Here is an 18,152-nt window from a genome sequence, read left to right as displayed (position 1 = left end):
ACACACACACACACACACACACACACACACACACACACACACACACACACAAACATACAAAAGAGCAGTTTCTAACTGAAAAAGAGCATTAATTTTCTAAATCAGAAGTCAATTTTTATAATATCGTCTAATGGTTAGGTCGTCGTTGTCAACATTAAAAAATATATTTCATTCTCATATACGGCAATCTATTATTTGCTTCAAGTATCCATTTCTTTCTGCTGTTATATAGGCTTAGTATTCCATTTAGCCAAGCTAGGGTGGCTGTAACAGGAAAACTGGAAGCCTTTTGCCTCCAATATTATCTAACTGTAAGGATGGGAGCGCAATGCCTGTACAGTTGCTAAAAATAAAACGACAAACAGATCCCTACAAGTTTTGCCAAACCCCTCCGTCTGCAAATTTACTCCCCCACCAGAAATACTGACTCATTCGCGAAATTTGCAAGGAGAGAAACCAAAAACAAACAACAAAAACAAAATGTGATAGACTACTTCATTCAAAACGGAGGGGAAAACATTTTGCTCAAATTTGATTTTAAGCAAATGTCAGCTCTACTTTCACCTTTCTCTTGCCACAGGCTGTTTCTATAAAAGGCAGAAGGTAAGATCACCTGAGTACTATAGTCACTCGAAAACATCCAGGGAACTATGAACACTGATGCCCTAAAAATAGCAGAATCAACCAACAAGGTACAAATTGCACTGATTAACGTGGCATGGGATCTCCGCTTATAGAAGAAAACTTGAGGGAAGGGAAAAATCAATGCACAATTGAGGCAGAATGACTCGAAAATAGCACCTAATGAATGGGTGAAAGAAGAAGGATGGGAAGGAAGGAAGGAAGGAAGGGAGGGAGGGAGTGGGGGAAGAGGTGTAGTGAAATGTCGTAAATAAACCTGAAACCACGAGATCAATATGGGAATCACTGGGCGTGGGAGAGAGAAGAAAGGACGCGTAAGGTTTGTGGAGAGGACACACTGGAACACTATGAGATGAACAAAACGTAGGAGAGTGGATAATGAGGCATGAAAGACTCGGAGACTGCTCGACTTCCTGACAAAGTGGAAGGGTAGACTTTTATGGGAAAAAAAGTTCACCCTGGGCTCCTACTAAATCATCCATGCTGTCATCACCAAGACCAACAGCAAACTACAACATAGAGAAAAACAACAAAACTGGTTTCTTCTTCTTCTTCTTCTTCTTCTTCTTCTTCTTCTTCTTCTTCTTCTTCTTCCAATAAGATCTCAGTGAAAAAAGGCGGTAGGTAAATTAAATACTTTAACCCATATCACTATAACCTATTTTCATAATGAAAGACGTTGTCCATCAGCTTTCTCGCAGCCTTTCAGTCTGTCCGTTCGTTTTTATTATCCTGATTTCCGCCACGTTTAGATAGAAACTATTTCAAAACTGTGCCCAGGCTAAACGAGAGAAAAGGTCTGCTCTTTTTGAACTGACATCGTATGTTTAAAATGACTTCCAAGCACTCGTATGGCTTTTAGCTTTACTCGAGCAGATCAGGAATAACCCAAACTTAACGTGGAGCTACAAAGACGGACACAGAGAATAGAAACATAAGTTCTTCACTGATCAAGCTGGCACGACTTGAACATTGACCAAGGTAGGCAGCCAACCGCGGCAAGCAATGAACAAACGTGTCACTGTCCCTTTGGCAACATGGAAGAGAGCAACAGAAGTACAAATGAAAGTGTCAGAGCAGCAGAAGTACAAATGAAAGTGTCAGAGCAACAGACGTACAAATGAAAGTGTCAAACCTGAGTGGGGAAACAGTTGCTGCAGCATCAAAGGCAGTGAGTGACAGAAACAGAAGAAGCAGCTGCACCTGCGGGCAATAACAGCAGCAGCAGCAAAAGCAGCAACAGCAACAACAGCAACAACAGCAACAACAGCAGCAACAGCAGCAGCAGCAAGACAGCAACTGCAGCAGTGTAGTTACATGTTACAGCAGTAGCAGCACCAACAGCAATAACAATAGTAACAAAGACAATTCAGCAACAACAGCAACACCCCCCCTCCCCCCCCCCAAAAAAAAATAAACCAACGACGACAGAAACAGTGACATCTGCAGATCCGTGAGCAACGTACTTGCGTCAGCGGACGCTGCTGGAGTTACGCGGTAGGGTATTTTTATATAGTAGAGAGTTTTACGGCGCTCGCAACTGCATAAGGTCATATGAGCGCCAAGGGGTGGGTGTCAACAGAGAAATCTTTACAGGGAATCAGAGCTTCAACAGCACAAGGTCTGCTTCGACTATCAAGGCACCCCAAAATAGCAGGTCACAAGAGAGTGACAAACATACAAAAGAAGTAGAGGAAAATGACAATAGTAAGGATCAGGAAAGAAAAAGCAGCAGTTCCCTGTTGTAGATCAGGCACAGTTGTGAGCGTGACATGAGTCAGCCCATTTACAATTCTACTGTGCTTGAACGAGAAATGTCCCCCCTTTGGGAATGGCCTAAAGACACTTCAGTCAGTGGCACTGCCCTGAGGGGTTTGGCAGGGTCTTGTAGGAACAAAATGAGAAAGTGTAGAAGATGGAAGAAAAGAAAAGGAACAATATCAGGAAGCACGAGCATGCATAACTTGGATGAAGCCAAAAGGATAAGGGCAGATGGATGAGAATGTTGAGAGAAAAATAAAGTGGGGGGGGGGGGGAGAAAAAAGGTTCTACAAAGAAGGAGGGGGGGGGGGCTTACTTTGTCCTCTCATGAAAAATTTATAATTGCAAAAAATATTCCTATCAATTATTCTGCTTTTACTCGCAATGTTTCTTTCATATTTATTAGCAAAAAAAGCATTGTATTTTGAGCTGTCTTATGGTCACGAGCCCTACAGTAAGTTGTCTGATAAAGCTGTGTGGTTTTAGAAAAAATACTTGTACATTCTCTTCTCCTCTATAAATTCTTTTAGGGTTTAAAAGCTACACTCAGTATGATATTAAAGATGTCATTGACAAGAAAAGTAGCATGGCAATATAGATCAATTACAACCCACAAAAAAGCCGCACCCTGTTTTCCAACGCTATCTCAGAGCTAAAGCTAAATGTAGGTTATTAATTTCGCGAGTGACAAGCCATCAGGGCTTTATGTTAACCTAAAAAATAGTTTTTGACACGTTTATGGAAGAGCGTGTGTATCTTTAGTGTGTCTCATAACGCATTAACTGTCAGATTTGTCGACTGCCAAATGAGGAACCTCCGGTCATTCGTGCCCTAGAAATTTGAAATCTGTCTACAGTCTCACCCTACGCGTTAGTACTTGAGAGTCATTTAATTCATTTCGATAAAAGAGCAGTGATAGTCGGCTTGTTCGGGTCACATCCAACTTATCATTTTATCGGGGTGCGGACAAAAAGGTCAATTTCAGGTAATAAGGAAAAAGGGGGGGGGGCGAGAGTTAAAAAAGCAAACCAATTTCTATATCTTATCTTTCAAAATTATACAGAAAAGAGGGAAGACGTGCGGTAATATCAAAAGGTTGTTTCGGGATAAGGAAAAGTGGAAATTCCTTCCCTGGTGCAAGGCTAGAAAGGCAGTGAAAGTGAGGACTATGATCTTTCGGGATCAAACAAATTTCATTTTAAGACTCTTTTAGTGTATTAATTTTTATGCTTCCATACTCCATCGTCTACCCGGTTTCAAGGAGTATTCTGTTGCTAAAGCGTCCGTGTACCAATATTTGCAAAGCAAGCTAAACAAAGCCAGGCACCATCTTCTGAGATGTAACAGCATGCTCTTCATTGTTGCACGCAAAGACATGGGTTCTGTTCTTGCGTGTTTAAATTTATTTTGTCACCTTCCTAAATGTTTAGAATTACATGGACCTGAAACATTAAGGGGGGGGGGGGGCTACACCTGAAGGCTATCTCGCTTATTACTGAACATAATGTTATCAAATTTCACACATATAACAAGCATAGTAAGGAGTCTTAAAATCCGCAATCAAATTTGAGAAAAAAATTCGTTTCCATGGATACGGCGGCCATATTGGATTTTGTTGACATGTCTTACGTAATGAATACCGCACTTATCGCTCATGGAAATTGATTGGGTTTTTTTGCATGCGTGTTCACAAACATTAGATCTAAAAATTTATATGTTGTTTTTTTCCGAAACAAATTAGAAAATTTTATATGAATTTTTTCCTGAGGTAGCATTCAAGTTTGCGAAAAATCCATGAAAATCCACACTCCAGACACAACCAACAAACATTTATTCCATATATCAAAAATTCAACTGACAGATGTTTAGTATTACATCTTCTCTTCATTTTGTGAAAATTTCATGAAGATTGGATAAAAAATGATGGAGTTATTCAAAAAAGTATAGAGAAAAGTCGCTTTTGAGAAAACGGCCGATAAAGAAAAATAAAATACTGACTTTATGAGGAAATGGTGGTGACAAACATGCCCGGTATGGGAAAAAATACGGTTTTGGGGGGTTCTTATGCGATGAAACAGTTGTAGGAGAGGCTGAGGAAGCTAAAAATGCCTACAACTCAAATTCTATAATTTTGAGCCGAATTTTGACTTTGGGGGTGTAGCCCCTCCCTCCAAAAAAAAAAAATTTACAAAATTATACCCAAGAAAAATCTCTGGTAGAGCCCACAGAATAGTGCATGTTCATACATCTCAGCCGAAAATACTCATAGAAGATGTGACCGTGGGTCGTCAGCTTGAGCAACGGGTATAAATTAAACCGTATAATCTCTCAACAGACGTAAACTATCTTTCACTTGGCTTTTTCTAGAGTTAATACATGTTCACTTTCATGTTGCCTTCATAATATTAGATCGTACCATAAAATACTCCTGTATTTTAGAAAAGCCATAAATGAACTTACACCAAAAAAAATCAATTATATCGGTTGTTAACCTTTACGCGTTTTACTCTTTTTTTTAAAATACAAATTGAAGGTACAGCTTGATAAACAGTCTTTCTGGCAGTTACTATTGACAACCGCCTTCTGCCCTATTACTCGTGCTTTGACCTAATCCATCCATTAATCCCGCCAAGTGACGTGGGGAGACCGCAAGAGTAAGTTGTTAGCAGCAGCAATAATGGATTGTATGCTGTTGTTGTTGTTGGGTTTTTTTTGGGGGGAGTGGGTTGTTTTGTATGTTTTTTGTTGGATGTTTGGTTGTTGTTGTTTTTTGTTGGGGGGGGTCTCTCTTCGAGTGGGTGGACTAATGCAGCAATGTTGCGTAGTTACATGTACTTACACTTTTGATGAATCTAGCTTGGTTTGATTTGGGAGTGGGGTTTAGGGGGGGGGGGACAATTAATCAATTTCAGCTTTTACAATTTTTGTAATGGTAATGGCGTTTTATATTTTTTCTTTTAAGTTTTTAATGATCCCACGAGATATGCTGCACACCCTGAATGAAAATGGGAAATTTACTGAAAGTGTTAAGTCACGTAATTGTGTTTTCCTAGATCTATGACAAAAGATTGCGGGACAAATTCAGGGCCCAATTATCCTGTTGTGACTTACAACGGAGAAGAAACCAGTAATGTACTTCTTTATCTCAGCACCAGTCCGTAGTCTCGGGGGTGGAGAAGGTGGAAATAATGTTGTAGAAGGCAGCCAGAATACCCTTTGGACTCCTCCTTTTACGTCGTCGACTTCCACCAGGGGCCTTTTCTCTCAACTGATTAAATAGAACACGTTAGAGTATCCCTTAAAGAGAAGAAAAAGATGGATCCTAGGCCGCAAATGCAGCGTTGAGGTTGCAGCCAGAAGAAATGGAGGGGGAGGGCGAGTGAAACAGGGAAAACCCATCCCCTGACACAACCAATTTTGTCTGTTCTGGTAAATGGAAATCGAATTTGGCGACGTCGGTGGAAGACAGTTGCTGTTCTTACTTGTCTTTCCCCGTTATCTTCGCGCTTACTCGGAGGCAATAAGAGTTGCAAGGTAGCTTACTCAGAGAGTTAGTACGTGTTACGCTCTATTCAAAACAGTCAGAAAATGTACAATGTGAGGTCTCTGTTTTAACGTCCATCAGCTACAGACCAGTGGAAAGTGCGTCTAGAGCTATGCAATTTCAGTCAACAAAATTATCTACTTTAACCCTATCCTTACGCCCTGGGGTCATTTTGTACCCCCGTGGTTGTGTCCTTCACAGTTTAGAATACTTCTAGTACGAAGATCTCTTTCAAACTTTCAGTATTTCTCAAGAAGTCGTTTCGATAGACTGCTATGCAAAGCGTACTATCGGATTAACGACTAAATGTCCTCTTTGGAAAGTGGTGGCACAGGCACACAGTTCCCCACGTCGTATGGATACGATAGTAAAACTCTGCAGGGGATTCGAAGCCCCGCCGCTCTGACGATTATCCTATATGAAGAACTGCAAGAGAAGCAGATTTTAAACGGTTTAAAGGAGACCCCAGTACTCGTACAGACAAAAAGCTATTAACAAATATGGACGCGTTACGGGCCACCAAATCCAAATTTGGATTGTTTAAGTGTCAAGAAAATAGACGTAAATGAAAGTCAAAACAGAAAAAAACCTAAGATTTGATGTGGGTTTTTATCTAAAGACAAAGAGTGTTGAAGAAAGAGGTGTGGTTGGTAAGGGCGGGGAGGGGGGTGGACCTTGCTCCGTTGAAGGAGATTACTACATAAATGATAAGAGCAAAAATCTAGTGAAACAGTGTTTATGAAAAAAAGAATCGAAGGGAGACGTTCGAGAGAAACAATCTTGTTATTATGACGAAGATTTCTCCATAGCAAACAAGAACAAAATTCTACTCCTTGTGCAACAGTGTTGCTGATGGGGAAAAAAAAGGAGGGAAAGGGGGCGTAAAATAACCGAGCTCGCACAGCTCACCAAACGTTGTTATTTCTCTTTCCCGCCCTGGTAATAAGAGACCTGAGAGCGTCCCGCGAACAACTCACCTCATTCACCTCATAGGTAAATGGACGTTCGTGACGTCTGCTTCCACGTGAACCTGCAACGAGCACTCCGTCTTTGTGAGAGAACTGCTCCCTGATTACTGCTGTTGTCCAGGCGTGAATGATGTGACAGCCCGGGCAAATGTATACTTGGAGCATAATGATAGCGGGCCGACAGCAGGGGCTGGGAAAGGCCTGAGACCCACAGCAGGAGGTCTTGGTACGTTGGCACGCGAAGAGGAATTGGAGACCGTATTCTTTTTGCTCTGGTGTTTGGGTTCTATAATTCGCAGAATAATTAACTGAGGGTAAATGTCACCTTTTCAGAGAGCAGGGTGTTTAGCTTGAGGGTGCCACCCACTGGAAAGCCTTCCTTCTTTTTTTGTTTTTCTGCTCTGAAGTTCATACGGAATAATATAATAACAATAATATTAACAATGACAATTATTGTTATAATAATAATAATAATAATAATAATAATAATAATAATAATAATAATAATAATAACAATAATAATAATAATAATAATAATAATAGTAAAAGTTATAATAGTTATAGTAATAGTAGCAATAATAGTAAATTTGATAAAAATTGTAAAAAGCATGAGAAGAAGAACTTGTGTAATAACTTATTACTATAATTCGTCTATCATGACCTGATGATGATTTTTAACATTTAAGGAAGAAGAAAAGCTATAGACTCATTTTTTAATTTTTTTTATAATTTTTTTTTATTTATTTTTTTTTTGGGGGGGGGGGGGATTGTTTTACGGAGCTCACAACTGCATAAGGTCATATGAGCGCGCGGGAAACATTAAACATTTTCAGTTGGTAGGAAATTTTGAATTTTGCCCGGGTTGCAGCTGAAGCATACTTTTATCGAATTTGGACCACCAAGGGTTCTTTAACGTGGGCAACCTGCACGCGGGACCTCCGAGATTTTTCTCCCTTGTCCGAGAAGGCCTTGGTGTAGATCTTTCCTGTATAGACTTTGTTAGCAACCCTGGGGGGAGGGGGTAAAAAGAGCAATGTAAAAGAAAGAGTAGCTAGCAACTTGTAATGATCGCAAACGCCACAGCTCGCCGCAGATAGTAGGACCTTTCCTAGTTTTAAAGTCGTCTGTTTATCTGCCTTAACATTAATATTAATGTGGAGTGTGCCGACTAAATGAGTTACTTCTCGGATTAGGGCTCTATGGAAATAGATACATCATGCTTAGAGGTGCAGTTTTTATCATTTGTAAGTATGAAATAGCAAAAGGCATTTACTACTTTATGAATATTGCATCAATAAAAAAAACCTAGAAATATGACCCAAGTGTCAATTTTTGGTCAATATCTCCATTTGTGGATTGTGAGAAGTAACTCATTTTGTCAGCACGCCTCACATATGGTGAGTTGGAGAAACCTTAGTATAGCTTCGCTTGTGACCTTAAAGGGGGGGGGGTACACCTGAAGGCTATCTCGCTTATTAGTGGACTACATTTTACCAAATTCCACATATTATGCTAGTATAACAAGCATAGTCATGATTATTAAAATCTGCAATCAAATTTAAGAGAAAAAAAATTGCTTTTCCGTGGATACAGCGTCCATATTGGATTTTGTTGACATGTCTTACGTAATGAACACCACATGGAAATAGATTGGGGGTTTTTTTGTTGTTGTTGTTTTTTTGTTAAACATGTTAGCAAACAAAAGATTTTAAAAAATTCTTTTGATTTTTTCTTAAACGAATTAGAAGATTTTTAATGAATTTTTTCCTGAGGTAGTATTTTAGTTTGCAAAAATTCCGTGAAAATTCACACCACAGATACAATGTATTCCATATATCAAAAATTAAACAAACAGATTTTTTGGTATTATATCTTCTCTTCATTCTGTGAAAATTTCATGAAAATTGGTCGAGTCATTCAAAACAGTAATGAGAAAAATCGCGTTTTGAGAAAAGTGACTGACAAAAACAAGCTCATTTGCATGTGAGCTTGGCCTGCAAGTGACGAAAAAGCGCATTGGACGCGGGGCCTAAAGCGCTTTTTAGAAGGTTGTTTCTACTAGAGTTGGACGAAGAATCGATTCCGGAACCGATTCCCATGATTAATGCTACGGAAGAAAAGTTCCGACTCCATTTTACGTAAACCAACGGTCAACACTTACTTTAATCATGAAAATCTTCTCTTTTTTAGAATTTATTTTTTGAAAAGTAAAAGTTGACGCTTCGTTGTGTTCCGAAATCAAGGTTATCCTAAATCCTGAAGATGTTCAGAGCTAACCAAGTAATCACCGGAAGAAATCACATCATTAAAAAGTAAGTAATTGGGTTCGGAGTAGATTCCTACGATTCCAATCTTTTAATAATCGGGAACCTAGCCGCCCAGCACTAGTTTCTACAAACGGAGCACTGTGGTCTGTTGAGTCAGTATCAATGTCAGGATTTGACTGTATTATTGATTTTCTTGCTTCCCTGATTGCCGCTGCTTTACAGAATCCGTTTTACTCACAAGCTTTGCTGCCACATGCCAAGACTTTGAGCCACTATGATTGGTCAAAACATCAGTGGAGCAGTCTTTCAGAGAAGTCTTCAAAGTGTCTTTAAATGTGATTTTAGTTTAGGGTTGCTTTTTTTGTGTGTGTATATGTGTGTGATCTGTTGTTTTTTGTGTTTTTCTTTGGGATTTTTTAACTGTTTTTTTAGGGAGGGGGGAGGATTTACCAGTGTTCCACCTTCCACAAATAAATTCTGAAAGGCAAACACTTTTGGGAGCAGTGTGTTTGACATTGGGACCAAGTGCCCCGCCCATCTAAGCTAAGATTTCTTCTAGTGACAGAAGACGCTACCGACTTCCTCTTTCTCCCGAACTTCAGTGTCTGGGACGTAATCCTTCCAGTGAGTACCCGGTATTCTTCTCAGACAGGAGAGATGAAACCTGTTGAGCTTATTCGTCGGTGCATGGTTTGTACACTGTCCAGGACTCAGCTCCTTATAAAAGGATTTGTAATGCAACAGCACGCTGAGTTTTGACTGTTCACATTGATTCCAGAGACATTCTAAACTCCATTTTTCAGTCTACCAATGCAGAGCTAGGTTTGCTTATCCTGAAAGCAACTTCAGCATCAGTCCTGGCTTTAGTGGAAAGGACACTAGTAAGATAGGTGCGCCAACCGTTTTTGCCAGCACTGTTACGTAGTAAGTCGACAAATACGACACTGACCTTTTTACGGTTCATTATTGCTTCAACGCACTCTATTGATTTGTCCTTTATAGGTTTGTTTCTTTTTAAGGTGGGGGAGGGGGGCTACACCTGAAGGCTATCTCGCTGATTACTTGACCAAATTTTATCAAATTTCACACATATAACAAGCATAGTAAGGAGTCTTAAAATCCGCAATCAAATTTGAAAAACAGTTTCGTTTCCATGGATACGGCGGCCATATTGGATTTGGTTGACATGTCTTACGTATTGAATACCACACTTATTACCAATGGAAATTGATTGGGTCTTTTTGCACGCGCGCTAACAACACTATATCGAAAATGTATCTGTTGTTTTTTTCCTAAACGAATTAGTAAATTTTTAGGGAATTTTTTCCTGAGGTAGCATTCAAGTTTCAAAAAACCCGTGAAAATCCACACTCCAGACACCACTAACAAAAACTATTCCATATATCAAAAATTCAACAGACAAATGTTTAGTATTACATCTTCTCTTTATTTTGTGAAAATTTCATGAAGGTTGGATGAAAAACTCCTTAAATATGCAATAGCACAGCCTGAAAAACTAATTTCTAGTTTCTTTTACGTGCATGCAGTTCCCAGAAAATATATTGATGGTTTAAAAAAGCATGCCTAACAGCATGCTCCAAATCTGTGTTACCCTTATCGGGTCAAGTCAGAAAACTTCGGTTCAGTTCAAAGTTAAGCTTGATTAATTACCACTCTGATTAGCAGTTAAATTGGCGAACACCTACTTTCTCAATACATTTGCCTAATCTTGGCACGTAGACCGACTTTGACGTGGGAAGGCTGCAACAGTTGTCTACTGTAATGATATATGCGGGGGAGGGGACGAGGGTTACTGAGTATGTGATGTGGGTGGTAGGTTGTGACTGTGTGGCTCGAACAAATGTGAGGCAGCGTGGTGGAATCAGGCTCTCGTCAATTTTTGGGCGTGTAGAGTTATTGGTATCATCTTAAAGCTTGTTCACTTGTCTTTATTTGGATGAAAAAACATCCATTTATCTTGAATACAAGTCGAGATATTTGCGAATGAAGGAGGTGGGGGTCGCCTGTTTTCAGAGGTAAAATTAATGAGAAAATGGCCGCCAAAGATAAGTTATTTCCTTAGCTTAAGAGTCCGTGGTAACTGAAATTTTTTTCATTTTCTGTGCCTTTAATCAGCGTTTTTCAGAAAAATCCACACAGAAATGAGTTCTTTAATGGGCATGAAAGGTGTTGAGTCAAAAAACAAAAATTTTATTAAAGTTCACAAACCTGCGGCAAAATGCAAGTTTCTTAACTTTGATTATTTTGACAAGAGCCTGATTCCACCACGCTGCCTCACAAATTAATTCGTTTCATCTGTAATTTTGATATAGCATATTTTGAAGAGCGTGATACCTTGAATCCAAAGACATAAAGAACTCGGCTTGGTAGGGGAAAAGTGTGGGGGGGGGGGACTTTTTCGAAATATTCAAGATTTTAATGATAAAAGTAGATGCTATTTCAAGAACGATCTGTCACCACGGAGTAAATGTAAATGTAGAGAAGGACACTACTTATAATACTGCGCGTGTGCCCGCGAACATGGCAAGTTCTAGAAACCAGTTTTTATTTCTAAAAGTGTTAGGAATTCGATCGAATGATCGGTTACTAGGAAGACAATTTCAAATCTTCGAAAGACATAATTATTTGTTGTTTTTTGGTTGTTGTTTTTGTTGGGGGGGGGGGGTGCGCATTAGATTTGAGACTTCATTCAATATGTTTTCGATAATATGACCACGCGGGTAAGAGCAGTATTGCAATATGTGAGGCAGCGTGGTGGAATCAGGCTCTCGTCGATTTTTTGGCATGTTGAGTTATTGGTATCATCTTAAAGCTTGTTCACTTGTCTTTATTTGGATGAAAAAATATCCATTTATCTTAAATACAAGTTGAAATATTTGCGAATGAAAGGGATGGGGGTCACCAGTTTTCAGAGGTAAAATTAGGGAGAAATGACCGCCCAAAGATTAGTTATTTCTTTAGCTTGAGAGTCCGCGGTAGCTGAAAATTTACATTTTTGGGTGCCTTTAAGCAACGTTTTTCAGAAAAATCCCTCAAAAATGAGTTCTTTAATGGGTATGAGAGGTGGTGAGACCAAAAAACAAAATTTCATTAAAATTCACAAACCTGCGGGAAAATGCAAGTTTCTTCACTTTGATTATTTTGGCGAGAGCCTGATTCCACCACGCTGCCTCACATATGTGTGCGCTCCTCTGATAGAAGTAGAAGCACCCCCTGACGGTGTAAAGAGTTCCCACTTGCCTTGAAGAAGTTTTATCGACATTGGCTTAAATGGAGGTTGGGGTGAGATATGATGTTGTGTCTTTCTGCGTAAAGCTGAGGGGTCTCAGCTTATGAGGGGGCTTTGCTGGACTAATCTCCTCTCCCGGCTGACGAGTGCCCTCCCTGAAAAGGTCGTTGGTAACATGACTCCCTCTAACACGACTCTCCTCCTTTATCAAGGTTGTCCAACTACTAGCCTCAATAACCCGATTTAGATTGATTTAGACCGTTAAGAAGGACATTGCTTCGAACTGATGGGAAATATCGGGAATGGACTATATTTTACCATTTCCAGTCAACTTCTGTGATTGCAGTCAAATGAAAAACTAGTCCAAAACACCAATGAACGTCTCGGTAAGAACACAACATGGTGTCCGGTTTAAAACGACCGTGGGAAATAACAACGTGTGGACTGGCAAATCCGTAAATCAGATCAGGGGGTAAAGGCTCTTACCGCCGAAGCGATGGTCTTATTCGACCACCCACTCACAGCAGCCAGAAGTAACGGCTTGCACTGACAGCCAGCTGAGTACCCGGGCGATGTTGGAGTGAAAAGGGTCATTAGAAAACGTCCCTTTGAAATGGAGTTTAAAGGGTACCCCCAGCCTTTTTATTAATTATAGAAGAGATTAAATGTATTATCGGCATGCCAGGAAACAGTGCACCGAGGGTCAGCAGCAGTGGTACGTCACTCAGATTACAAACTGAAGTCTGAGTTATTTCTTTTGAGTGGAGAAAAATACACTGGCAAGGCCGTTTAGTGAGTTTAGCGCAGTGGAAAAGAACTTTTTTAAAATATACACATTCAGAAAAGACGTAGGCAACGATAAATCAAAGAAGCTACTAGAAGATGGTGAATTCCAATGTATTTTACTCGTCTTTCCTTGAAAATGTCATCTCAGCTAAGAGATAGCTTACTGTTCCAAAGCTTAGGGCCATTTTGTAGTAACTCCATTTTTTAAACAAAATTTTTTGGCTTTTAAATAATGTAGATCTATGGAGAGGCACTTTGAACACATTGAATGACAGACTGGACCCCAGGTGGGTGGGGGGTGGGGGGGATCTTGCTGGTTCGCTCATTGCCATACTGGAAAACGGTGCTCTATGAATGTGTGTGCGTGTGCGTGTGTGTGTGTGAGTGTGTGTGTGTGTGTGTGTGAGTATGCGTGTGTGTGTGTGTGAGTGTGCGTGTGTGCGCGTGTGTGTGTGTGTATGTGTGTGTGCGTGTGTGTGGGTGAGTGTGTGTGTGTGTGTGTGTGTGAGTGTGTGTGTGTGTGAGAGAGTTAGGACATGCGCGCCTCTGTGCAATGGTTAGGCCTTTTGCCCTTCCAAGCAAAGGCCTAGAGCTCGATTCTCACATGAGGAAGTCTCTTTTATGGGGTATTCCGTCTCTCCGCCCGGATAGTACATTTGGCTCTTCGTGGTCGAAAGTCAAAACAGCCGGCCTTCTAAAGGATATATCATTAGTCGATGGATGTGCAAAGCAACATGTGTGGGTGGGTGGCGGGTGCTCTGGTGTGGTTTGCTTCTTCTTTCCTATGAAACATCTATCGTCCTTATCTCCCATTCCTCTTTTTTGTGTTTGTTACTCTCTTGTAACGCCTCTAATCTTCCGGCGCTCATATGACCTTATGCAGTTGCTCTATTCTGAGTAGCCATTGAATGACAGAACAGATCAGAGAGTTTGGTTGAACAGTAATTACTTCCAATATAGTTGATAGGAATAATTAAGAACAGAACACAGCGTCCCCAGAGATAGGACCTGGGTGCCCAATGCTGCCAGCGAAATGGCAGAGAGCGCCTGGGTGTGAACTGGCAATCTGGTGTGGTCCTTTGAACGACAATCGATGTTTCGGCGGAAAATACAATAGCAGACGAAACGATGCGAAACAGAAATAAATAACACCGATATGAAACATGATTATTGTAAAAATCTTTAATTCCAAATTGAATCCTCTGCCTTGAGAAGACACTGGAATTGACGAATATTTTTTTTTAACTTTTACATTGAAAATTGGATAAAGAGAGATCAAAATACCCCCCCCCCCAAAAAAAAAATACCAACAAACAAACAAACATGGAAACCAATGGCAAAAACAGTATAAGTGAAAGGTGTAGCGGTTACTTGAAAGAACCTTGAACTAGAAACGATACCGAAACATCATCAAAACGACAGGAGTAAACCAGAACCGACTGCAACGTGGAAAAGGTGTGTGTGTGGGGGGGGGGTTTCGTCCTGGAGTCGTGTGGTGTATATGTGTCACGACACGGTGGAATCAGGCGCTCGTCTTTTTTCGGGCTTATGGGGTTAGTGGTATCATCTTAAAACCTGTTCATTCGCTTTTTTTTTGGGGGGGGGGATATCTAACTATGTTGAATAGAAGTCGAGATGTTTGCGATTGAAGGAGGTGGGGGTCGCCTGGTGTCAGGGGTAATAGTAGCGAGAAAATGGCTGCCAAAGTTTGGTGACTTCCAAAGCTTGAGCGTCTTTGGAAACTGCAATTGTACATTTGTTGCCCATTTGATCAGCGTTTTTCAGTAAATACCACACCGATATGTGTCCTTAAATGGGCGTGAAGGGCGTTGAGCCAAAAAAAAAGAAGAAAAAAACACCCCAAAAACACTAAAATTCGATAAAATTGCCCAACCTGCGAAAAAATGCTGATATCTTCGATTTCATAATTTTGACGAGCGCCTGATTTCCCCACGATGCCTCACACTCTCATATGGATCTCCCCCTGAAGGTCCCGCCATACTTTGGCCCCTCGGGTGTCCTCGCTTCCCGGGGCTGACAAGAGCTCTCCTGTTTTGTCGATATATTTGCCTTGGTCTTGCCACTGAAAATTCCAGTGACGGAAATAGAACTGTCGAAAGGTTCCATCCGAAGTCGATCCTTCGCAGAGAGGTGGCCTGGGTCGTCGTTTCCAATGACAAGAGGACTGGAGCTTGTACCAGCGTGGGGTATTCCCAACCCCTCCAGCATCGGGAGTCTCCACTGATGGTTCATTCGATGAAATATTAAAAAATTCCCGAGGGGAGAATTCACTGACAGGTCTTGAGAACTTTTCCACTAAGAGAAAGAAATGTGAAAGAATATTTTCATATGTACATTATATATTATATAGATGAATATACATATACTTATATATAATTTATATAATGCTTTATCCAGTACAAGACTTAGTAATGCCATCTGCTTTGATTAGGCATCTTAATGGGGTATCAGGTTGGGGAGGGGGGGAGGAGGAGGGGGGGAGTACGAACTAAACATGGCAATCAAAAGACTTTCTCGCAAAAAGGCCAGATAGAATAGAATCTAGTTCCCGAGCTAAGCCATCGAACAAAAACTGTTAAAAGTAAAACTGTTTTCTTTATTTATACACACTAGAATGTTTCTGGAGTTTTTGGTTGTTTTTTTGGTTTTTTAATATGAAATTATTATCTTTTATTGAGGGGGGGGGGTAGTTATGTTTTGCTTTTTCGCACTTTGTTTGTTCGTTCGGTCGTTCTTTCGTGCTTTTGTTTGTTCGTTTGTTTGTTGTGTGTTGTTGTTTGTTTGTTTTTTTGTCAGAGTATTTCCTCGGGTAGGGAACAGTTGAATCAAAGGACAACCCGTATTATGGATCTGAGGAGGGGGGGGGATCGTTTTGCCTTCGGGTGAGCGAGTTCTTTTAACAGTGGCATAGTGTTGAGCTCTCCAAGATTTTTTTTAAATAAGGGCAACAAATAAAGTGTGTTTTTCTCTAAGATTACAAACAATTTATGAAAGGCATCTTCTTGAAAATCTAAGATTCCAGAATTTTTTCCAGCTATTAATTCTCCTCTGCTCTGAGCAAGAATCATTATTTCGATGATTATCTTCCTTATGAGCAATGAGTGACTTATTTGTTCTATGGATAGTCAGTAATGAGAACAGCCCAATCTCTCAGCTTTCGTCGGCTTTCCATGTTTTTCGCTTCCATGAGAAATCAAGGAACATTCATTAAAGCTTCTCAGCCATTCTTTGATATTTTCTAGACATCATTCACCACATCGAAGAGTCTTTTAGTCTCGACTAATGAGCGCCATTGATGATCTTTTCTCCACATTCATTGCACTCCAGGTATCTAAACGCAATGGGTTCATCATATCACGTCTCTGAATAGTTTTGTCAAACATAGAAAGGAAAACGCGAAAAAAGACTGAGTGCACATGTTATTACGCGATCCAACTTTCGTTTTTTTCTCAAGGGCACAATGTCTGTCAAAATGTATGTCCTCAACGAAACCGTCTTCTCCTTTTTAGCCCCAATTTCTATTTTTGCTCTAGTCTTGATCATTTGTTTAGCTTCTTCCATTTCGTTCATCAGTACCACTTGCAGCAAACTCGGCTGTAAACACGCACTGATAGCATTTTTCAACTGTTTTTCGGGGAAACGAAACGACGCAGTCCCTGTGAACAAGTAAAAGAAAGACACTAGTCCTCAATTAATCTTTTCGTGTGACCAATAGAGTTTGCCCTTGTAGGCTTTATTTATCATTTGTGTATAAATATGTGTATATGTGGGGGAGGGGGGGACTTAGAGTTTGCCCTTGTAGGCTTTATTTATTATTTGTGTATAAATATGTGTATATGTGGGGGAGGGGGGGGGACTTAGAGTTTGCCCTTGTAGGCTTTATTTATTATTTGTGTATAAATATGTGTATATGTGCACATGTGGGGGGGGGGACTTAAATATCGTTGTGATTTCTTATTATTCATTTACTGACATGATTTTATAGACTGACCAAATTTTTTATTCTTGTGTTGTTGTTTGTTTGTTCGGTTTGGTTTGGTTTTGGGGTTAATTTGTTCATTTGTTTATTTGTTTGTTTGTTTCTTTGTTAGTTTTGGGAGAAATTTATTTTTTGTAGAGGGGGGGGGGTGTATTTATAGGCTATTGGGTTGATATTATGGGAGGCTGGAGGGAATCACAGGTAGGCCCGACTTCTTTTCTTTCCCTCTGTTGTTTCTGTTTATGTCTTGCTTCTTCTCTGTACATGTACTATAAGACCGTTATTGTGTCGATGTGCTTCTCTTAAGTCAAAATCAAACACAAGTTGGTTTTAGCTTTCATTCTTTGCCTTCACCTAATAATAACCAGTGATCCGAACGAGCCGCATGCTTCATGATGATTATGATAAGATTGTTTCCTATGGCACTTCTTCAGAAAAGAGAAAGACGAGCTGTTGATGAACCCTGTTGGTTGGTACTTTTATCCCTTTTTTGTGTCTTTTTTCTGCACTTAAAAGCTAAAAAGATTTAAATTTGTACTATGACTCACGAAATAAAGCAAGTAGCATATTAGATCAAGTGAGTTTTAAATAAGATTGTCTATTCTGGGTTTTTTTGTTTTTGTTTTCGTTGTTGTTGTTTTTTGTTATTGTCATTTTGTGATTGTTCTTTTTGTTGTTGTTATCCCTTTAGTAGAATTTGCTTTGTTTGTTCTGGATTTGTTTTTGTTGTTTATGTGCTAGTTTGTTTATTTTTGTGTTTGCTTATTTGCTTGTTTGTTTGGGGTGTTGTTTTAAAAAGACAATTTAAAAAAGACCGTTTCCTTTAAAAAGATAGCCATTGTCATCTGACATCTTTCATTCATTGTTTTTGTCACATATTATTATGGTTTGTTACATATATCCATATATATATATATATATATATATATATATA

The 18,152-nt window shown here is 39.8% G+C and overlaps 1 protein-coding gene across 1 annotated transcript in view; it reads right to left on the bottom strand.

Moving 5' to 3' along the window:
- Nucleotides 1-15,447, bottom strand: part of LOC101854597 (GTP-binding protein REM 1-like) — a 169,044-nt gene extending 153,597 nt beyond the window's left edge. The window contains exon 1 of the mRNA XM_013086372.2: nucleotides 15,221-15,447. Within this exon, the coding sequence (XP_012941826.1) occupies nucleotides 15,221-15,447 (227 nt within the window). The remainder of the gene's footprint in view (nucleotides 1-15,220) is intronic.
- Between the last annotated feature and the right edge of the window lie 2,705 nt (nucleotides 15,448-18,152).

This window comes from Aplysia californica, unplaced genomic scaffold (genome assembly GCF_000002075.1).
Source record: "Aplysia californica isolate F4 #8 unplaced genomic scaffold, AplCal3.0 scaffold00460, whole genome shotgun sequence".
Classification (NCBI taxonomy): Eukaryota; Metazoa; Mollusca; class Gastropoda; order Aplysiida; family Aplysiidae; genus Aplysia; species Aplysia californica.
Note: the sequence above shows the minus strand (reverse complement) of the source record. Positions and strands in the feature narration are given on the sequence as shown.